Source organism: Nothoprocta perdicaria, unplaced genomic scaffold (genome assembly GCF_003342845.1).
Source record: "Nothoprocta perdicaria isolate Ctin4 unplaced genomic scaffold, notPer1 scaffold_118, whole genome shotgun sequence".
Classification (NCBI taxonomy): Eukaryota; Metazoa; Chordata; class Aves; order Tinamiformes; family Tinamidae; genus Nothoprocta; species Nothoprocta perdicaria.
In genome coordinates this window covers 2,342,988-2,366,831 of record NW_020454294.1, presented here as the reverse complement: position 1 = coordinate 2,366,831, position 23,844 = coordinate 2,342,988, and the positions used below count along the sequence as shown (strand labels likewise).

The 23,844-nt window shown below is 38.1% G+C and overlaps 1 protein-coding gene across 3 annotated transcripts in view; it reads right to left on the bottom strand.

Moving 5' to 3' along the window:
- SYNE2 (spectrin repeat containing nuclear envelope protein 2) overlaps nt 1–23,844 on the bottom strand; it is a 145,015-nt gene that overhangs the window by 69,796 nt on the left and 51,375 nt on the right. For all 3 annotated transcript variants that reach the window (XM_026053733.1, XM_026053731.1, XM_026053732.1), the window contains 14 exons: nt 20,831–22,937; nt 19,812–20,134; nt 18,717–18,861; nt 17,772–17,987; nt 17,121–17,386; nt 16,343–16,499; nt 13,298–13,453; nt 11,023–11,163; nt 10,495–10,677; nt 9,786–9,923; nt 7,722–7,907; nt 6,118–6,240; nt 4,216–4,398; nt 265–390 (listed from right to left, as the gene is read on the bottom strand). In XM_026053733.1, the coding sequence (XP_025909518.1) occupies nt 265–390; nt 4,216–4,398; nt 6,118–6,240; nt 7,722–7,907; nt 9,786–9,923; nt 10,495–10,677; nt 11,023–11,163; nt 13,298–13,453; nt 16,343–16,499; nt 17,121–17,386; nt 17,772–17,987; nt 18,717–18,861; nt 19,812–20,134; nt 20,831–22,937 (4,450 nt within the window). The remainder of the gene's footprint in view (nt 1–264; nt 391–4,215; nt 4,399–6,117; nt 6,241–7,721; nt 7,908–9,785; nt 9,924–10,494; nt 10,678–11,022; nt 11,164–13,297; nt 13,454–16,342; nt 16,500–17,120; nt 17,387–17,771; nt 17,988–18,716; nt 18,862–19,811; nt 20,135–20,830; nt 22,938–23,844) is intronic.

Sequence of the window (23,844 nt, the reverse complement as noted above, 5' to 3'; positions counted from 1 at the left end):
CAAGCATGTGCACACATGGCACAGCAAAACTGCTAGGGAGGGGATTGTTAAAGATATATATGCACCTTGCAAATAATATGAACTATAATAGCTCTTGGCATGTGACAACTTGTACATGTGCAGGCACACACATGGCATTCCCTTTGCTGCATGGGGAAAAGCAGCAGTACATTGCTGTTTTCTCAGTGTTATCATGATTTGTGTCCTTCAGGAGAAGTAACGGACAYTGGAGATAGAAAATAAATAAATAAAAACGAAACCCACCTCAGGACAAGATGTATTATGGGCCAGTGGCTGATTCTCGTGTGACACTTCAATCAAGTGGTTCTTTAAGAACTGTTTCAACTTCTCAATTTCTTGCTCGCATTCTTCTGTTTTCTTTATAGATTCCTGTGGAAGAATAATTCCTGTAAATCACTTAGAATTAATTAGGGCAGAAACAGACTAGTCAGTAAAGCAACACACTTGCACAGAAGAGTGTTCGAGCCATTCTTGTATCTGTAGCGACATATAAAAAGCCTGTGTGTTCATTCAACTAACTTTCCAAAATCCCATCCTCACAAGGTTYGTTATTCACTAATTAAAGACAAACAAGCTCTGCTGTGCCCATACACAGCTGAGCAGTGGGCACTCTCCCTGCACAGCTCTGAGCTCCACTGATGGCTGCACTCGGCTATAAAACACAAGGTGGGGCATAGATAATCACATTCACTACAATTCAGAAGAGGTTCAAAAACACAAATCGTGTGGTTCTTTCCTCTTAGTTTCATATTATGTTAGAAAACATACTTTTTTGTTTTGTTTTGAATGGTGGTTAGGTCTTCATTGCCAGCTAATCTTGCGCCTACCGACGATTACCTGTGCTGCACACCAGGCAGAAACTGCAGCTCAGAGGATAAACCAGCTGCAGTATCTAAGTATTAGAATACATCTTTGAAAATCCTAAGTATTTCTACTTTGCATGAGCTTCCCCTTCTAACATGAAAGCGTATTATAAGCAGCCAAACACAATTCTGTTAATTTGAAGTAACATCAAAACTCCACCAGCCCCCAGGCTTGACTGTTCAGGTAGAAATTAGCAGTCTCCCCGTGCGCGTTGCTGATATTTGTCAGTAGCAGCCTGCCCCAATGCCCCAGGTAAGGGGGAACTCCTACAAATTAGAGTATTTTGGGAAAACATGGACTTCACAGAACAGCCAGCAGCTCTGTGTTTTCCAGCCCCCAGTCTGAGAATCCCACGATACCTACGGACTATTCCTCAGGCTTCTGCAAAAAGGGAAGAAAGAAAATGCAGCCCATCATCGAGGGGTTTAAACTTACTCTGCCGAGGGCAGCATCGGAGCAGCCTGTGAGGTTGGTAATTGCCAGGAGCACAGACTCCACCTCTGCAAGCAGAGAGTGTCCCCTGCCMGGAACAATGAGCGCGCTGTTTGTGCCACTAATGCACAGCAGCGCTCCCTCCTCGTAAATGCAAACGAGAGGCAGGTTCTACATGATTTCTCTTACTCGCAGGTCTAAAAAGAAAGAGCAGATTGTTTTCCCACTCCGGGGCAGGTGGGATAAAAAGCCAAGCTGGAGAGGCAGATGTTTAACGGGGAACTTTAATGCTATAGCTAAAGAATTGAAGGAGGAGAAAAAATAATAAAGTCTTTTCTGTTCAGTTAAATGGAAAACCCAAAATTCTTCTGAAAGAGCAATTCCCCAACTATGTATATGCCTTATCTATAGATACAGGGCCATATTAACAGTTTGGTCACAGCTGAGATGCATAGTTACTCTAGTTTCCTTGAGTAATTGGAAAACATGAGCATCCTGTATGTGGACTCCAATTTGCTYCCTCACAGCCGGCCAATATGTGAATACAGCTGCATGACTATACAAATATATATACATATATTTAGTGCACGCATGTACTCATACCACCCTGCGTCCATCCATTCCTTGCCTTCCAATAAATAAATAATTTTAACCCTTTCCTAAAAAAATGCAAATTATGCCATATTTATGGGACTGAATCRCTACCTAGACACAAAGCTTCTCTCTAAGTTATTTCACGTTTAATTTTTATTATTTATTTTCCCTATTGCGTGGAAAATGATCCACTTGTCTGTAGSGTGAGCAGGCAGGCACTGCCTTTGTTGCAAAAAGGCTTTCTGGAACATAAGCCCAGTAAATCATCAAATATGCAAATACTGCCACTCTCCAGCACAGAAAACTGGCAGGAGCAGCTGTGACTTCCAGCTCCTCTTCCTGATAACATTATTTAAGCAGCAATAGGTGTGGTGCTTGACAGACCGTAATAAAACACAAAGGGCAACATTCAGCCAAAACATAAGTCAGCTGAAATCCTGCCCCGAGGCCTTTACAGTTGCATTGTACCTAATATGGTTTTTGCTTCTCTTACAGGTGAATCTTTTCTATAAAGAGMTTGTAGTGTGATAGGTAAAAGTTACTATTTCCATATCCCATTGCATCACAGAGAGTAAAGCACATGCAGAGACATCCAAATGCTAAAATTTTAAAACTATTGCCTAGAAAAAAAATGTATATAATTTTAAGGTAGCTTGCCTCCAGTTTGGTTTTCTCTCAGAATACTTACTCAAATCCTAATGTAATGCTAATAATGCCATCCTTTAATAGCTCTATCCTTTGTAATATCTTAGCTGGGGAGAGATTTGCATTGTAATGCTGTTGCTTTCAACCCACTCAACAGGATTGGAAAGTCTTTCTTGCACAGTTTGATGTTCAAGCTGCCAAGAAGCATAATTTTTCCAATCTGTTTTCTCACAAAGAAATCTCAGCTACAGATTGTTGGATGCCTACAGGATAAAGGTAAATGCTGAGCAAAAAAAGGTTATGGCTGTTCCAAAAGGAGTAAAAAGCTAGACCTAAAGCCCCACAAGAATCAGAAGTCTCATGATAATACTTTGTACTTGCAAAGCACCCTTTTCCTAAAGAGTTAGAACTGCTTTGTAAATTTGTGCATATTTAGGCTGTTATCTTCTTGTCTGAATCAGGTATGTTTTACTATCTCTGCTTTTCAGACTTAAGAGACTGTACAGACTATAAAAAGATCCTATGGATCATACAGACTACATACAGTCATTGCTTCTTTCCAAGTGCAAGCAAGCATTAGTCATGGGCATCTGAGTTTTGTTTGTGGTGCTCTTAATTGCACAAAATGAAAATCGAAGATGGAGATTCATGTTTTAGCTGCCACTTGGGTCTGCCTGGTCTCTAAAACATCAGAGCCTACATGTTCCACTCCAACACAATACATTTTGCTAATGCAGTTTTGGAAAATGCCACCAAAAGGCCGTGGCATTTTTGCTAGGTGTTGCTATCACCCTGCTGAGAAAGGGACGGGTCACACGACCATTCCCATAACTCTGCTGACGTGGGGACACGCACAGCTGAACTCCAGACTTCCTCCAAAGATATCTCCATAGGGCAACGGAGCGTGGTGCAGATATTCCCCATCCCTCAACCTGGTTACAAGCACGTAGCTCAGTGCAGCAGGGCAGAGATGTTCGTTCAGGTTTGGAGCCAACACAGCTACTTCTGCCTGACAGTGTGCTTGAATTAAGCTGAATTAAAGCCACTTTCTTGGCTCAGTGATTTGAAGAGGTCAGCTTTAGGAAAAGGCTTTGGGCTGGCTGCATTTCAAGATCGCCATTGTCATCAGTATACAAGTAAGTGCTGACAACAAAGAACTTCTAGGTAAATTTAAGGACTGACAAGTTGCTGACATGAGCACCTGCAAATGACACCGGACTTAAATCATGAGTGGTGGGAACATGAGTCATAAGACACTTGCAACTATAGTTCTCTTAGAACACTACAAAGATGTCACAAGGTGCCAAAATAGAAGCTGGTGTCCACTGTATTTAAACTAAAAAATAAAATAAAATAAAATAAAATAAAATAAAATAAAATAAAATAAAATAAAATAAAATAAAATAAAATAAAATAAAATAAAATAAAATAAAATAAACTGCAAGATTATCTAGCACACTTTGTTCTAGTGCCAAATTACATGGGAAAAAAAAAAGGAAAAAAATCAGACATAGAAGACATACCAGATACATTCTTGTAAAGACAACACTGTCTAGTCATCAAGATGACTGCAAACTAAAAGTGATTAAGATTAAAAGTGACTTTAAACTAAGAGTTTAAAGAAAAAAATTCTTAAATCAATAAATGCAAATCAATTACCTCCAGTAGCTCATTCTGCTCCTTAGTGATTTTTTCTAATTTTTTCAATTCTTTCAAAAGTTGTCTTGCCCTTTGGAAAACTGGAAAAGGTTGGAATTTCACCCCTGGCAGTTGAAGTGATTCTTCATATGACTGTATATGAGCAATGGTCTTCTGCATGGGCCCAACATGGTCAAGTATAACCTGTTAGGATAAAGGATAGATGATGGATGTGATATTGAGTTGGAAAAACCACTGAAAATGTATAACACTGTCTTGATGTGGAAGATTCTCTTAAATGAGTTTCCTAGTTAAGATGGAAGAGTATTTTGATTTTGGAACAAATTACAATAATTGGAACAAAAATCACTGAGCCTGCCCAACTAAGTTTAAACAGTGGTTTATATTTAYAGTTCTGCTTTTTCTGCCTATATATACAAAGACACAGTTTGTACTGTGATGAAAGAGGGATGTATCCAGAGTGCTACTTTTACCACACATGTTATTTCAAAGTCTTGAATGTTTGGCACGAAAGACAGCTGAAAAACTTATCCCTCTCCTCTGATGTCACTCTAGACAATTGAGGCTTCGGCTCTGTGCTGCAAGCCAGTCATGAAACCATCTGGGTTAAAATTAAACCATTCTGAAGGACCTTGAGACAGTTCCATCAGTCCAGCTGGGAAGACGGTGAGTGAACTAGGGTGGAAGGCAGAAGAAACCTCAGAGTTTTCCTGACATAGACAGTGTTTCACATCGCTGYACATCAAGTGGATACACAGTTTAAAAACACCTGGATCTGCTCTGGGTGAACAGAAACCTGCACTATTTCATACTACTACGCATATTTTGTGGAAGACTGAGTGATTCCATTAGCAAAGGCAGAATGGCAACACCAACTTGGAAATCTCATTGAGACCAAATTCAATTGGGAACTTAAAAAAAAATCTTTAGAGAAAAAAAACAAAACATCTTTTCATTATTAATGTTTTTGTCAGATTCGCTTTCAGGAAAGTTTCACTTATATGGCTGCTACTAGAAGAGAGATGCTTATTCTCTTGTTCAAAAGCAGTCTGCATCAGGACTTTTTTGCATACTATCCTGTCTTTAATTTAAAATAAGGCAGTGGACAAGCATTATTTTCCAGAACACATATTTCTTCTTTATTTYTTACTATATAATGCAGCCGTTATAAAATTGCTCATCCAATAACAAAGCTATGAAAAGTATGATAATGTTTTTAGGTCTCCCTTGAAACCCAACCAATGCCTTTTGCATTTCCATCCACTTAACAATGTGGACTGCAGGTGGTATAAAAGAAARGATGCCATTAAGATCTGCTTTATTGCACTCAAGCAGAGAAGGGAAAACCATGTGGCCAAGACATCTTTGCAGCAAAGTCTCTGCATGTGTGAAGTGACATTGTCATTACTCATTGCAGCCTACATTTCCAGTAGCATCTGCTAAACCTCGCCTTAATTTTTGTAAATGTAGGACCTGATATTCAGACTTTCTGATTACCTGTGGATTGCTGTTCAGTGGAGGAGTGTGGAGCAAATGTCTCTGAAAAATCAGGCCAAGAACTATTAAAAACTGGAGACAAATATGGCAGGGATGGAACTCTTCAATATGAATGTCTGAAATGTGATTTTATGTAATATATTCGGACAGGAAGGTCATTGCAGAGGGAGGACCACCACATGCCTGTCTCAATTTATCTGTGGGTAYGTCCTCAAACACCAGGCTTGTGCCTCTGAAAGGAATCACCCCRAAGTTTCTACTTCCCATCTTAGGATTTGCATGTGTACCAGTTACAAACTCATTCACGGTAGTCTGAAGTCACAGAACAGCATTATTATTGTGAAAGCTGGCAATTTATACATACCACGTGAGAAGAAAAAAGTTTATRAAGGAGTTTTCACAGACCTGTCCATGTTTAAGATGGTCTTTAGGAGAATATTCTAGCAAATCTTCCGATGACAGAAGTGTCTTCATTTTGGTAATATCCTTTTCAAGCACTTTCACATCAGATTCAATGGCATCTAATTCCTAGATTTGGGGATGAGAGAAGATTTAYGGAGAGCACAGTTTAGAAACTCCTTCCAAAAACGAATCAGTTTGCATTTGAGAACATGGTTTGCCTAAAAGTGTTCTTTGAGTRAAACTTAACAACGAATACTGAGAAATACTGAAAAAGCAGCACATTTTATTAGGTGCTAACATCCAGAAGTTAGTCACTAATTATGCATTGTCATTAACTACTAGAGGAATTAAGTACCTGTGATCAGTTGGTCTGCTTTAAATACTGAATACTGAATTAATACACCTTTGAAAAATCACATTATAAATTAACAGTGGTTATATAACATTACTCCAATGAGCAGAGTAAAACTTGTCTGATTACATTGCTTCAGCTTACTATATGGAAAGTCTTATTTCAGAAGGAAAAAGAATCCACATCACTGCAGCTGGTGAACTCCCATGAAGACACAGAGTCACAGAGTAATTTAGGGTGGAAGGGACCTYGGAAGGTCTCTCTCCCCCTTTACAGCAAGTTGGTTGGGACCTCATCCCTTTGGGGTTTGGGATTTCATGCCCTCTTTGGGTCTCTGATCCAGTATTTAACCACTCTCACTACAAAAACCTTAGTCTCTAGTTGGAATTTCCCTTGTTCGATTTTGTGTCTGTTACTCCTCATCCTTTCGCTGCACACCTCTAAGAGTGCACATCCTTTTGCTGCACACCTCTAGCTCTGTCCATAATCTCCCCCTAGGTAGTAGCAAATAGCAGCAAAATCCACTTTCAGCCTTCACTGAGCAGCCCCAGGTCTCCCAGCCTCTCCTTGTACAATCACTGTCCATCCACTGGACTTGCAATAGACTCACACTGGTATGACCAGGTATTTTTTCTGCTGGAAAACTCAAAACTGGGCATGACACTCAGATTTCATCTCAAAAGTGCCAAACAGAAGAGCAGGACCATTTTCCTGTGAGCCCTAGCTACATTCATGCTCATGCTGTAGGCCTTCCTTGCTGCTGGATCAATTTATGTCCATTAGGACCATGATGTTGGGGCAATTCCTGTCTGCTAGGACCCCTAGGCCTTTGCAGCAAAGCTGCTTCCCAGCCAGTTGGCCCCTCAGCCTATACTGATATTTGGGCATGTTCTCTCCCAGGAGCAGGGCTTCGGATTTGCTTCATATGTGTTGAACTTCACAGAGTTTCTATCAGCCCGTTCTAGGTGGCTATGATGAGCAGCCCTGCCCTTCAGCAGATTAAGTTCTTTTGCTCTGCTGTCAACAAGCCCTGTATTTCTCCTCCTAAACAAAGATTTCATCAATACTCTTGAACTTCACAGCTTAATGAGATACCTGAAACCTTCTGCTGCTTTGTTTTCAAACACTAAATTTATCCACTTGGAAAGTCTACCAAAATCAGAATGCCTTTGCTCTCTGCAGGCAATATAAGCTGTATTTTATAACATCTGATGAAGCTTTGATAAAAGGTGCTATCAAAATGAGCCCAACTTACATCAGCCACATGCTGGATCTGTGGAAGGACCTCTACAATCTCATGTTGTAGAGTTGTTATATGACCGTCTACTTCACTGAGCTGTTGCATTACACTTTCTGTTTCAAAGACTGGTGTTAACTCCTCCAGTTCTGAGTGGACACTGTGCAGAAGATTTTGCTTTTGTTCTGAGTCTTCCAAAGCCATCTGGAGAGAAAAATAAGAGTTAGTTTGTCTCTATCACTGGAGACCTTTAAGAGTTTCAGAAAGGTTAAGACCAGAAGGGATCGGGTTTCTTTCCATGTATGTCATTTACCAGTATGTATTTCTCCAAAAGATTAGTTCGGACTAAACACTTCTCTCCTTCAGGGTCTGAGCTATTGAGTGTTGCAGGCTGAAATCTGAAACTGATGTCATGATTTTAAAGCACATATGATTACATGGAAGTGATTAGACAAAATGTGTTTACAGAAGCCTGTCAGGAAGTAGGCAGAGAAGAGTTTCAAACTAACACAGAGATCCTACTACCACTCCCCAAAATAATAGAAAAGATGAGATACTGGAGAAGACACCTCCCCAGCTCCTATGCAACAGCCAGAGAAACAAACAGTCCTAGAAACAAAGGGCTCCAGAAAATATCTGACCAACTGTGCATGATGAGCAGATTTTTCCTGTCTCCTGTAACAAACTAGAAGCATTAATGGATTTAATTACAGTGAATGTCTTCATGCAGAACAATGAGGGTTGCAAGTAGAGTATGCAATCCACTTGTGTCTGCAGCATATGATGGAAAGCACTGACTGCATACCTTGAGGATGCATTTTCAAATCCATTAGYTTTCCAACCCAGATTATAGAGAGTGCTCCAAGTGTGGAAGGGCTTATGCTTTGTCAAGCAGATAGTCAGATTTTGGTAATCACAGTATCCATATCATGGCGATGGGATGTGTAACATATCAGCCCATCTATGGCAGTCAGCTACTTCTTGTATCTCAGAAAAGGAACCTAATTATTTTTAACATACAAAAAAAMCCCCCTATTTCCAGACCACCAACTAGCCTAAGCTAAGAAACAGTCTTGCAAAAAGAGCATGGGTCAAATATAAAATTGCCAGAAATCATCTTGGCACCAGTTTGGCCACAATTCTCTCTAATATTACAAACATTTGCTTCTTGAAATTATCTATTAGAATTTCCTTCAAGATACAAAGAGAACTGTCTTCCAAACCGCAATTCACTTCAAAGTATCCMTTTAGTACACAGACATCAAAAGACTGCTTTAACAATTTTGGATCACCTTATATGATACAGAAAGAACTGTATATACTTCAGCAGTAAAAGATGATTATAGCCATAGAGCAGGGTAAAAGAAGGCAATCTCCTGTTTTTGGAAGATAGATATACTAAAGGTCATCACTTTCACAAGACAGATATATCCAACTCTGAAAGAGAATGGTTTCTCTTTCAAGAGAAACTTGAAAGAGAAGTTCAAGCTGCTCAAGCAGAGTCAGCTACAGTTGAGCTACAGCTTGCTCAGGACCATGTCCAGCTGGGGTTTGAGTATCTCCAAGGATGGYGACTCTRTAATGTCTGTGGGAAACCTATTCCAGTATCCAACCATCCTGGCAGGAAAAAAGTGTTCAGACTGAATTTCCTGTGCTTCAATTTGTGTCTGTTGCCTCTCATCCTGCCACTGGGAACCACTGAGAAAAGTCTGGCCCCATTTTCTATACTCATCCTCATCAGGTATTTACATACAGGAAAGATCCCTCCTGAGGGATCCCTTCTCCAAGCTGCACAGTAAGAGCTCCCTCAACTTTTACTCATGYGACAGCTGCTCCAGGCCCCTAATCATCTTTGTGGCCCTTTCCTGGACTCACTCCAGTAAGTCTATGTCTTTCTTGTACTGGACATTTTATAAAGACATGTCTGCCTGTTATTTCATGCATGTCAACTTTCATTTTTTCCACTTAGAGAATTTACTGAAAATAGTAAATTATTTAYGCCAATAAGGCTTATGAATGCAAAACTATGTCTATATAGAGCAAGCAGTTCTAACAAGACTGCAGATCTGCATTAACACTTACTTGAAGGGCATCTGCGTGTCTGCTAAGACTTTTTGCAGAATCATTTTGAGCATCTGTTCTTAGCAAGCAATTGGTGTTTTCTATCCAAACTTCCATACTCTTCAAGAGTTCATCATATTCCTCCATCTTGTTGGCAGCCTACAGAATGACATTTTTTATTTATTATTAAAAAGCACAAAAAACATTTCTATTCACTGTGTAGGATAAACACATGTCTGGGTAAGATTAAAAGACACTTGTATGTCTTTTCATGAAGAACAATTAAATTAGCATGGTAAAGATGTATAATTATAATCTTTGCAGCATTTTCATAATTTAAGGCCAGCTCTCCTAATTAAGGACAATTTTGTTTTTTATAAGCTTACATTTCATGGGGATATTAGTGTGGCTTTTGTGACAACGGTATTTAAGTGGGTAACATATGAGCAGAGCCATTGAGAACCATCTCMTCACCGGTCCATAGGCATGAACTCAAACTATCAAACTAATCCACGTCAGCCACAATGCAGAGCTGGGTCTTCAGCCTGGCAGCCTCAGGCAATTATTGCCCCTCCAGCAATTTTTAGCGACAGGAAGCCAATGAGCATGGAGAGGCTTTTAACTCTTGATTCATCTGAGAGCTCTTGCTGTTGTTTTACACAAAGGATTATTTCAACACTTTTTTTTTTTTTTTTTGGGTCTCACTCATTGCTTTTGGGTTTGCACCTACCTTGTTTACAATGGCAGTTCTGCGCTCAGCAAGTTGTGAGACCTGTTGGTACTGCTGCAGGGGGGCCACTAAGATATCCATGAGCTCCTGTGCGTGGCAGGAATCCTGTTCCACTATATCGTGCACTTCTGCGTCCAGCTCGTTGAGTTTGTAGTGCCAAAGGTCCAACATATCCCAGATTTGCTGCATGCGGGGACAGTGGAAATGGAACACAAAGTCAGGCTCAAAGGTAACAGTACACTTATTTGCTCTTCATGGGGAACATGTGGAACTGCAAAGAACTCTGAACTGAACCAAAAGAACAGAACATCCTACATTTGCAGGCGATTCGTAGCCCCCAAAGCCGAAAAAAAAAAAATACTTTTTTTGTGAGGAGGAAGCCACATTATATTTACCACATAAAAGTTTGCTTGTACTTTTCATTTTAAGATAAAATCAATGGAGCCCCTTTTAAGCTCCTATTAAACCAGGCTCTGTAAAAATAACCAAAATATTTTAAGACCCACAAAGGAATTTTGGCAACATTACCTTCTGAATTTCTTTGGCTTTTGCAACATTTTCACTCTTCTGTTGCAACATCTTTTCAATAGCTTGAAGGCCACTGTTAATAGCCTCTGCTTTTCTTGTCAGCACATACTGAGGAGAGCTCTGCAAGATTTCAGTGCTAACCTATCACAGTAAAGAGAAAAATGAAAGTGGAGATGACAAAGATCAGCTTGTTCSTTTCTTCTCACCACCTTACCAAAACCAATAGAATTCTTCTTACATCTTTTCTTGACAAGTTTCTTGAAATACACAGGAAAGGAATTATGTTTGCTGGGAGATGTGTTAACAGGAAAAACACTCACATGTCATTCAGTTATTTCCTTTCACTTAAAATGACTGGTCAAAAAAGGCAATTTACAAAGAAAGAAGCAATAACCCTGTAGCCTGCTGAATGCTTCAGCTGGCCTTTCCCTGATCTGCAGGAGAGGCCACTGAAGCTGCTCCACAGACAGGGTGACATCTAGATTCCTGCTTCAAAAAGAGTAGAATGGATCATTATATCTCAGCTGATAGCTGTTTCTTCCACAAATTATGGAAAAACTTATCGGAAATGAAAAACTGCAACAGTGCAGGGCCTGGTTTTCTGTGTAGCTAGAGAAAAACTTGCAGATGTGCCCAAGGTGAGTAACAGCCTAAGCACAGAACTGAGCTATGCATTATTGTAGAGTATACAGACCATGAAAAATTAATGACTGTTTCATTTTTTGGTTCCAAAACAATGGAAAAAAATCATGAAAAAAAGATGAGACACATCTGGAACTAAAAAAGCAGACCAAGCACAGACTTCACTGCTTGCATTAAATAAAACACTGGATCTGTGGATGCTTTGGTCATCAGTAGGGAGGTTTACTTTTAGGACTCCTTACTGGGATAAATCTATCGTATTTATCATATAAAATGCACGGTATCAAAAACACAATTTATGTTGATTCTTTGGGGAGTGTATTGAAATGAAGACTTGATGCTGTTAAAATAATTAAAATTCAATTCAGACTGCTATTTATTAGTATGTAACTAAGTCAAATTCCAGTTCTATTAGGATTTATATCTATACATGTGTGTGCTTGTGTATTTTTTTTAATATATATATATATATATATAAATACACATTGTTTCATTTACACATACAAAAAGTAAAATGCAAGATAGTTACTACTGTTTTCCACTACCTAATGTGAAAAGTGAAAGTCTATCTAGATTCCAGGACTAATTCTGCTCTAAAATTTAATGTATGCATTGGGATAATCTTTTTTTTTTTTTTTTTTGGTGACAAAGAGTAGACAAAATACCACCTCGAAATCATTACTGTTTTACTTCTCATGCCCTTCTCTCTCCTGCCCAATTATTACTTTTGAAAAGRCAGCTCCCTTTTTCAAACAAAAACTAGAAAGTTAACCTAATTAAAACCAATTTGTTGTAATGAATATGTCTCTAAATACTGAATGTAACATAAAATCAAYGAATAATCTGATAGGTACTAATAAGTAACCAGGCTTAAAATTTTATTCACTTTTCAAGTTTTACCAAATTAGTTGTCCTTAAAATTAGAAATAAATATGATTATATTTGAAAGGGAAGAACTAAAAAAAAAAAAGTATTTAAAATAACATAAATAACGAAAATAACGATGACAATTATAACTACCTAAATTCTTTTAGGAATTAAGTGGCTATGCTCCTTTTACATAGATGGCAGTGCAAAAAACCGAGGCAACGTTATGCAGCTATTGAAACTTCCTGATTGATGCTGAAGGAACACAACTGTGTCCCAAGGGGAGTATAAAGAACAACGTTAGTCACAATACTCTACAATATTAGCAAGTCAGATTTAAAAAAATGGTTTTGAAATCCTCTTTTAACTTACTTCTGAAAAAAAATCCCTTCTCCATTAAGCAACATAAACTTTTCAATCCATTTTGGCTTCAAGTTCAGTTTAAGAAACAGCCAGGGTAATGAAATGGCATCCACAGCATACCCAAGACCCTATGTGCTTTTTATTGGTAGTGGCTCTCCTATGTCCTTTTGTAATGTAAAGAATTCTTTTACGTCCAGACAGTTCAGTGTAAGATTATTCTAAGAGGAGTTAGCATAGGGAACTCTTCCTCGCTCATATTTTTTCCTCAAGAGGGGAATAATAAACCAATTCAAAGTCAAAAATAACAAACCAATGTTTCAAGTTGAAATTTGTAGTAATAATAGCAAATATTGTTATACTTATACATTTWWWWAAAAAAAGTAAATATGAAAACTGCAGTTACCTTGTCTTCCAGGTCTTGTAATGCTTTCTTGCAGTCCTCTAGGTGCATTTCAATCTCGGCAGGCACTAGTGTGTACATTTCGGAATACTTGATCCGGAGTTTCTCCATAATACCCTGAAGAGTTTGAGTCTCTTTGCCAATCAGATTCTGAATCTCCTTTAAGATTAAGGAAAAAATTGTCAGTTTTACTCAAATTTTATGGAGTGTCTATGCATTTGTGTTTACATTTACCTATATATATATATATATACAAACAAATGCACACAAATACTCATATATAGATATTTAGTGTTTTATATTTCCTACATAATTATGATTTTAAGCAGGCATTCATTTGGCTACCTCTGCACAAGCATTAACCTTGAGAAATACTCGCTCGTACTTAATCMAATGATGCTTTTCAATCTGTGAGAATTAATTAAACTTGATACTACTCCATGTCCAAACAACTGATGCACTGATGTTTACTGACAGGTTTAACAATGTAATCATAGGAAGAGCTTCTGTGATTAAATGTTAACCTTTATGCTGCCTCTTTTACCCAAAGTGCATTTTTCTTTTGAAAGACGTTTAATAGACTGTGTTGAATCCTTCATTATTGTAAACAATACAAAAGGCACAAAAAGCAACAGGTTTCAAGTTGGAGTGTCTGCTTTCAGGCAGTTAGGCCGAGCGGCGCAGCAGGCTCCCTTCRAAACAGTAGTTTCCAGTTCTGTGTGAAGAATGCAGCTTTTATGAGATAAAAGAAACCTGAACAACTGTGTGCAGCCTGTGGCCTGGAAACAAAATCTGATCTAAGTCCTCTTAGAGAGCAAGAATGAAGAAATTCATTTGTTCTGAAGGCTTTCTAGAGTTTCATGTTGGAAACTCCGGCTTGTTTATGGTTCCCTTAATGTTCAGCTGTTTGAGAACCTCAAATGTTAGTCAAGTTATTAGGGAAAGTGATSTAAAGCTCGTGACAGGCCCTGAAAGACATGAAATCTAACATCCTCTTCTTTGAAAATCAGGAATAGTAACCCTGTAATTCTTAATCTCCACTGAGAGATCTTTTTTTTTCCACATTTTCCCTCAGACAAATAACTATATTTGCACAGATTAAATATCTAAAAGTCTGAAATAGATTTATTTCCTGTCATCCAATTGCAATCGGGTCCAATATGAGGAGAAAAAAAAAAAGAGGTAAAATAAAATAAAATAAAATAAAATAAAATAAAATAAAATAAAATAAAATAAAATAAAATAAAATAAAATAAAATAAAATACAAGCATGAAAAAGCTTCATGCCTAATTCCCCCATGGGGAGGCTTCTGTGGTCAGATGGCCCAAGACTGAGGTCAACATTTATTACAGATTCCCCAACTTGCATTTGAAAGTCTCAGGCACAACGCAAGCCTCCAGAACAACACATTCCTTCACAAAACTGCAAATTGGTTCCTGCATTTGTGTATAAATGCATGTTCTCATTTCACAATTATTTAGCTGGAAATCAGTTGTCCACCAAAACTGTTCCATGTTTCTCCTASGGACTAGATGACATCACCTTTCCATTTGTAACATCATCATTCAGTGATTTAGAAGTTCACTCACTGTCTTACCTCAATTTGCCACTGGGAAGGGCAAAAATTGGTATTTTCTTTTGCTAAATGAAATTTATTGCTCCAAATATAATGCTACAGATTTTACAGAAACTGGATTTTCTTTGGAAGGAGAGATGTAATTGCCCTGTGGGTTTTGGCTTAACGGTATTTGTGCTAAGTAAAATCAGGGGAATTTTCAATTTGAGTTGATTCTTTTCAAAAGGAACATGTAYGCTGTGACATACTGAAACTAAGTCACATAAATAAAAAGACAAACAAATCATTTGCAAGGATTGCTGCTGATATTTTCCTACACTGATTACTGTCAGCAACAGTACCTCTAAACTTGCCCTTGGGGCCAATCCCCATCTTCTGTTTGACCAAAGCATCACAGTTTGGATGAAAAAGAGCGGGCACCAAGCAGCTGTGCTGGTAGCAGTTCCTCCTGGATATAAAGAACTCATAAAATAACAGCTCCACTTTGACATAATTCTAGAGGAAAAGTAGCCCTTTAAATCCACAAGGTTTCATCAAGTAATGCTGGCTCATATCTCTCAGAAACTTCTGAAATCTGTAGTTAGCAATTCTCTCTAGTGATAACTCTTACAAAAAGACTCATCTATGCCACCACATTCTTTAGTTTCTATTTTCTTTCAAAGTCCTCGGCCTTTTGCCAGCTTCCAGCATACACCTTCTAACAAAACTACATGATGGGGAAGCCTACTATTTTTTGTTCAAGACTCAGCACAGTGGAGTCCAAATTTGTAATAGGTCCTAGCAGGGTAGAGTAAATAAATGATGAAGTTCAATAATTAAAAGAATACATCAATCACACAAAATTTAAATTTAAATCAAGACTTAAATTTAAAATAATATAAATCTAATACCAATAAATTGAAACTGATCTAAGCAAAATACTAAACAAACATACTCAAGAGCTGTTAAGAATAATAGTATTTCATAAAGTTAGGGATTAAAAGAAGGATGGCAAAAATATCCTGAAAWCATGGAAGGATTTTAAAAGAAGATGGGCTTGGTGCAAGTTTAAGGCTGGCAGAGACTGGTCTGGGTCATAATTTGATTTCCCAAAAAGATAAACCACTGATGTGGAAGATCAAATAGAGACCACGTGGAGCTGCCCTTGCTAGGTATGCAGAGGGAGAAGGCGCATGGGAGGTATATTAGACAGTCCTGCCTAAAACCAGGCAGTTGGCTGTGACTCTTTGTGATCTGAAAAATATCATGTGGCTTCAAACTGGCCGATGCAGAGCGAGGTAGATTCCAACCAAAGACATGGCAGGGCCAAGCATATCCTGCAGCTCATATGCCAGTCTCATCCTCTTTCAATTGATACRTATATGGATAGACATATATCTTGGCATTAATTTTAGCTGGTTCGAGTTCAAGCCCCAGTGAAAAAGAAAATATGCTCAGAAAGATCCCACACAACAACAGAGCCTCTACCAACCTCCAGTTGTCCTGCCTTTTTGGTAGCATCTTGTGWTAAGAAACATGCAGCGCTCTCTAATGAATTTTTCACAGCACTTATTTCTTCATTGATCTTGTCCCGCTCTTGAATCTCAGACTGTACAGAATCCTTATGGTCTTGAGCCTTTTTATACAACCTACAAGAGATTTGCAGTGGAAACTCATTAATTTTAAGACTCTACATGGATCAGAAGCAATCAAAGAAAATGTTAATATTTTAAATGTATATCCAGAAACACATTTGCTTGTATTTTGGTATTTTTTTCTGTATAAATAAATAAATAAATCTGCATTTCTGTCATTTACTGTCTCAGTTTCTCGAAATATGAGTCTTTAGATACTGCTAAATAAGAAACGCTTAGTAGACTAAATCAGATAGGATTCTTATTTAACTAATCAAGCCAGAAATGAATTTTGATTTAAATTTACAAAACCTTGGGACTTCCACAAGTCACCATCACCCCTTCCAATTCCTTTCAAATTCAAACAAAAAACTGCAGCCGACAAAGAATGGGATGTGGGTCAAGTTGTCCCTAAAAAGCATCTCCTGTTGATCATATTCAATATGTTGATCATAGTCAATAGACAGGGTGGTTGGAAAAATGGTGTGACCCAGCAAGCACCACTAGCATCACCCATCAATCACTAGTTTTGCAAGTCTATTATGTCTTTCAAACGTTCTTCAACACCCAATTAAATGGCAAGTTTATAAATAATGTTACTTAATGGCTTTCAGAGTGAAATTTCCTACCACTTACTTCTTACAGCGGTCTTGCATCGCCTTTATCTCATGCAAAGTGGGAAGAGTAGCCTCCACGTCAGTATTTTCAGGCACATTGAGGATGTTTCTTACTCGGTGAAGAAGTAAGAGCAAGAGGAGTTGCTGTCGGTTGATGTTCTCTTCAAATGAGTTGACAGAATCTAGCAGTTCCACCAGTTCCTCTCTGCTGGCTTTTTCTTTCTCTTTAAGACTTTCTGGCTGTTCTTCCTGGAGCTTATCGAGAATTATCGTTTCTCGTTCCAGCTAAGTAAACAGCATGTTGAAGTATGAGATAAAGTGGGTTTTATTCCATCACCTTAAATTATATTATTCATTTACACACACACATGACCAATACTGGGAACTGTGTAGCCAGGAAGCCTGAACCTCTGAAGGGTGCCCAAACTTTTGAGTTTGCTCTAACCAAGTCTATCTCCAAAGACAGAGCCACGTTGGGTTCTAAGGATTTATACGATGTGTCTCCATGATTTTCGACCCAAAATTCAAGACTGGCTGGAGCTAACTGGCCCATCACCGTGAGGGAAATGATGTTCTGACTCATCTCAGCAGTTTACACGGCTTTTTACTAGCTGAGATTCCCATTCCCATCACACTCCTCAATGCTTGCACCATTTGCTGAACAACTTACCTCTTCACTGATGAATTTCCATTCCTGCTTTAGTTCTTCACAGTTAATCTCCAGGCCTTTAGCCATCTCAAGCAAACCCAGCCACTTTTCCCAGAGTGTTGTGACAATCCTGCCCAGTGCCTGGTCACTTCCCTTGCACAACCTGGTCAGCTCTCTTGAGACCTGCCTCAGCTTCACAAGATCATCTTCAACTGAGTCAATGCTGGAGACTAAAATCTTAAAGGAGAAATAAATAAACAAGCTAATAAAGCAAGATGGTCTATCAGAAATGTTAATGAGGCATTCAGCGATACGATTAGGACCCTCCATTAAGCTGGTAATTGCACCACTGAGCTGATTAAATACATTTTTCATGAGGCAGTTCTATATTGGCTACAAGTGCAGATAAAACAGAGTAAATAAAACAACCAAAACAAATAGAGGAACAGTGTGCACAAACAACTATATTGCTTTTACTTCCTTCTGCTTATTTGGAAGGGAAAAGAAACCAGCTGSAGTCACAGATGCATAACACAAAGAGTCTGTAATATGAGTACTCTAAGAAAGATGGGAAAAAAAGAGATTCCTTATAGCAGGCATAGGGAGAAAGCAAGAAGTTGGACCTGAGAGGAGAAATAAGAAATTCTGATTCTCCCATCTCAGGGAAAACAGTAAGATTATAAACATGAACAGCCCTTGTCCTGCAAAGAAGCAGTGAGGGCAATGTACATAAATGCAGGATCTTAATCACAGATAGCATTAGCTCTCCACAGCAAAAACATATATTTGTTTTACATGGTCTGTCATAATCCTGAATATTTATGTGTATATAAATAATCCTGTGCTTTTATACTAAGAAAATGGAGGATAAAGAACTTACTTCTTTCTACTCTGATATCATACACTGATAAGCATAGTTACCTCATTGTTTTGCAAGTGTTTTGAAAGAACTTTAGAGCCCTTTACCTTGCTTTCTTCYAAATGTTCCAAAGCTTCCTTATAAGACACGGGGATTTGAGTCAAAGACTGTGTAAGCCTTTTCTCCAGTTTGTTTAGATCATCACACACTTTATCTTTGGTTTTTGTGTAGCTTTTGTGCTTGTCCAAATACCTGAAGGGAACAATTAATAGATCAAAAATTAAATTAAAATTAAATTTTCTTGTGGTTACTTCTCTTTCCAAATATAAYGCTGACCAGAAATAAAATTTAAAAAAAAACTTCTAAACAAGTAGTTCTTACTATTTTTTTGCAAGTTGTTTTGGAATAGCATTTATTATTAGCATTTCAGTTTCATTACCTGAGACATATTAGACATTCAGGTATAAAATGCCAGAGGTAAAGAAATATAAGTATGTACATTCATACATAAGCCACAGAGTTGCTGTAAGAGTTGTCTTGATCCTAGCATCTATAACTCTGTCCTCCTACGACATGCCCAAAATGAGCTCCCAGTTTACAGAAGACACTCTATTTGTCCCTACAATAACTGATCTAGGATTGAAAATCCTGATGTAGGATTGAAAATTATTATTTCTATACATTATCACCTTTTTTCTATTTCCAAACTCTTTATAGTCATATGATGCTTTCTGTATAAAAACAGGGTTTAAGATTATGTTCAGTAAAATCAAAAGCACTAGATGACCAGTAATTAAAAAGTGCACATTTCTGAAAGGAAGAGATTAGGGCCCATGTCTTGTTTGTCTTGATACTCCTGAGCCATACAAGACACCCATTAGAGCTTCACCAGCAGTAAACTAAAGATTGTGGAAAAAGGATGTCCTCTTATTCCAGTCCCTTACCACACTCAGTCCAGTACCAGATGTACTTTCTAAAATATGTTTAAAGAAAATGCATTGTAAACTGTTAGCAATACATTTACTGACTGGTATTTTTCCTTCTTTACTATACCTCTCCCTACTACCTATGGATAACAGTACTGCTTGCAGTTCTTTCTACTAAATTACCAGATTCTGTCAGAACAGAAGCAAGACTGCATTTATTACCAATCACCTTCCTTATAGTGAGGAACACGACCTAGCAAGATCTCTTAAACCTACCTCTGCTCATCACCTTCCTTTCTTTGAGCCTTCTCCTTTAATGTCGAATTTCTATTGGCCAGTTCTCTAGAAGTATTTTCGAGATGCATTTTATCTTCTGGTTTCACTATGTTTTTCAGCTTGGAGTACAGATTTTCCATGTCAGCCTTTGCAGAGTCAAACTCTTCTTGTCTCCAGTGTGGGATTTCATGGCTCTCTTCTAAACCACCAGGTTCTGCTGTGGCAGAGCAAATTTTAGCTTCGTAGTCATTGAGGAGTTCAAGAGCTCTCTGAAAAGCCTTGGTATAAAGCTCTCCAGTCTCATGGGCCTCACTCAGTTCACTCTGGAAGTGGTAAAAACARAGACAGAAGGAATAGTGAGGAAAACTGCTGTGCACCTTCTGATTGTCCCATGGCCTTCTCCTAATTGGACACGTGATTGTCTTTGAGACCAACACTCTCAGAAGCGACCTGAGAAGGTGAGGAAGCACAGCCAAGGCACCCCCCGTGCTACAGTCCATGGGCTAGCTGTCCCAAGCATAGGGACACTGAATACAAGAGAACTGCCTCTGTTGAAAAACTCCAGAGARAAGGATGGCAAGGAAAAACTGATGGTGAAAACACTGAGCATTCCCAGATGATTTCTATTTACACTACAAACAGGGATTTCTTTTTTAACATCAGTGTCACTACTGAAAATATAAAATAAGTCCCAAGAACAATACAGTGTGACCTGCTCCCAACCTTCCCTGCAGCCAGTATTTCAGCACAAGCTTTTCTCTCCTTTTCTTTACTCTTTTCTTCCAGTACTAATCCCCCATGATTACAATCAAATTGAACATAATAAATTTCTTTGCATCTACAGTTTCTTGTAATGCTTCCAGTCATACCCATCAGTGCAAAGAAGACACTGGTCCAATTCAGTTATTAGACTAAGCAGAGGATGTAAGTCATGAGAACACAAACATGGCTGTCAACCCAAATCTTGGAAAAACATACATGGTGTTTTGGTTTGCCTTGCTTTTATTAAAGATACTTACAATACGGGCTTCAATGTCTGCCTTCAATTGTTTTTCATGATCTTGCAGTGTCTCTAATTTTGCTTCTATATCAGCTGTAAGAGATTTTTCTTCTTGATTTTTCTTCTCTTTTTCCAGTAATAATTTAATAGCAGAAAACACTGCTGGCACCATATTTTGAATTGCTTCCCATCGCATCTTTTCATACTGTATCATCTTCATGTCTACCAAAAGTGGTTTCTGGAGCTCTAATTGAAAATGCTTTATGGTGTTGAGTATATGTTCTGCTTCACTCTGGATATCGTCCTTCTTCACACACTGGAGACCAGAAAGCATGTTTTGCAGAAAGTGGTTCAGTCCCTCAGTATCTTTTTCCAGGCTCTTGATTTCTTGCATCTTAAATTCTTTGAATTGTGTATCAAATACTTCATTTTCTTTTATTTGATTTGCTACTTCTTGGGTTAAGTTCATGATTTGTTGAATTGTATGAAGCAGAATCTGCGCACATATAAGATTCACAGCAGGAGAAGAACTAGGGCTATCATTTAGTATATTAGCTTCTCTTCTTGTATGAGATGTCATAGTGTGGATGTCATTTACCAATACTTGAAGCTTATCACATTCCCTAAGAACATCATCAAAGTGCATTATCTTCTTTTCAATTTTCTTTTTAATCTTTAAAAACTGAGTTTGCAATTGATCAAGCTGCAGTGAGTCCCAATTTAGACCTATGCATTCACATATTTCTTTATACTTCATTGTTTGTGAGAGATCAGACTGAAAAGCTAACACTTTTTCTTTAAGTGCTTTGCATTTATCCTTAGCATCCTGCTTGACATCTAATAATTCATTTCCCAGGTTCATTTCATCACACTGTAGATCATTAAGACCTTGCTGTAATGAAGTTATTCTTTCTGATAATTCTCTGCAAATAGCTATCTTTTTTTCCACTTCATGACACTTACTCTGAATTTGCCTCTGTGTTTTCCTTGCTCTGTTCTTCAAACTTCTTAACTGGTCAATCAGAAATAATTTTTCAGATAAGCTCAGTTCCCCAGCTGTAGCCTGGCTCTCTTTACAATGGGATGAGACAAGTCCTTCTATTTCCTGCGTTTCTTTTAAAATTTCCTTCAAAGTGGATTGCTGATGGCTTAATTCAGCCCACGTGCTGCTTTGGTTCACAGYAGGCCTGGCAAGTGTCTCAGCATCTCGCAGCTGACTGTGAACTTTTTCTACTTCTGCAATAAGCTTTTGCCTCTCCTCCAGCTGCAGCTCTAACTGCTGCAATCTCTGAGCTGATTTTAAAACGAGAGCCTTGTAGGAATTCTGCAGTGCTTGCAGGAGGAAAGTCATGTCAGTGATCTCCTCTGGCTTTAAGCTGGGACTGATGCGTTGAAGCTCTTCATCCAGCGATGCAATCACCGTCTCTCTGCCTAGGACTTCTGTCCTCATCTGCTGACAACTTCTGATCTGTGATTTAACCTCACTGGGGAAAAGTGCTGCTTTCTGATCAAGGAAGGACAGTGAATCTTTGACCCATGAAATATTCTCCTTCAGCCTCTTTGTCATTTCATTTTTCTTGACAGCAGGACTAAGGAGCCTAACATCCTCTTGAGGGGTTTGATGCTCACATAATGCTTCCAATTTGCTCTGCAAATCATGTATGGAATTTTCCAAAGCTATCTTTTCTTGCTCACTCCATATCCTTTTCATCTGCAGTTCAATCCTCCTTTTTAATAGAAAAAGACCATGCTTAATGTCCTGTAGCTCTGTGGTCCAAAGCACAGRGTATTTGGCTTTTCCTCCAGCTGAGGAACTCGGCTCTCCTTGTAAGTACTGCTCTTGTATCAGTCTCTGAATATCCTGTGCTTTGCTCATAAGCAGGTTAAACTCATTGATTTCTGCCACAACTTGATCGTGTTTCTTTTGCACTGCTTGCTCCATGTGTTGCCACCATAGCTCCAGTTGCCTCATCTGGCTTTCTGTTAACACTTTATCCATGCACGTTAAATGCTGAGATAAATTTTCCTGCTGAGTTTTCAACTGGTTCAAAACATCCCTTTCTCTGTGCAATGACTCTATGCACATTTTAATTTTCTCCAGAAGAACTGTGTTGTTCATAGGACCCCTGCCAAAGATATTAACAGGATTTTTTAAAATATATAGAAGAGAAGGCTAGAAAATGGTTCATTTAATTACCTGTATCGCTTAATGTTCTCTCACCACTATTTTATTCAACATTTACAGTAGAGTTATTTCTTGCTTATGTTTGGAACACTATTTGCAGGTATCTCTGGTCATTCTAATTTAGCTTGTCTAAAATAGCAGTAGATACTAATATGTTATTTACTAAGGGACTGTAGCACCTCTTTAAAGTTGTAACAAATAAATATTAAAACATCAACAATAATATTAGATCAGCTTTAAGTGAACTAACAACATATTATGGCTTGATTTAGAAGGAAGACAAAACTTAATTAAAAGAATAACTTCAAAAATTCCCTTTCATTCAGAATGAATTAGGAGTTTATCAACTTATCTTGCATGTCCAGCATATGTGAAACACCCATATAAAATACATTTAATGGTTAGATGTTATTTTATTTGCTATAAATTAACAATTGTATAAATCATTTTAAAGATTTTCAAACCAATATGATTCATTAATACGATCGATAAATTCCTGCTGTGCTTTGAAGGCTATTCTATAAAAGGCACTGAATATCTCATGTACATCGCTTACAGCACGCTCATTTATTGCCACAGAAAGCAGCATAGGAATAGGAGCATGCTACGGAATGCTCCTATTAAATAATGTTAATTTTCAGAGTAAACAGACTTTTCACTTGGCAACAAATAAGAATTTACGAATCCTTGAAAAAAACTAGTGCTCAACTTTCCTAGTTTATTCATCACTGAGATAGATAATGTCATATTCCTATCTCAACATCATTGAAGTTTGGCAGGAGAAATTCAGTCTAGCTTACCTACATGCATAACATTAATTTAAGACCCATATTTGTTTTGCAATGTTA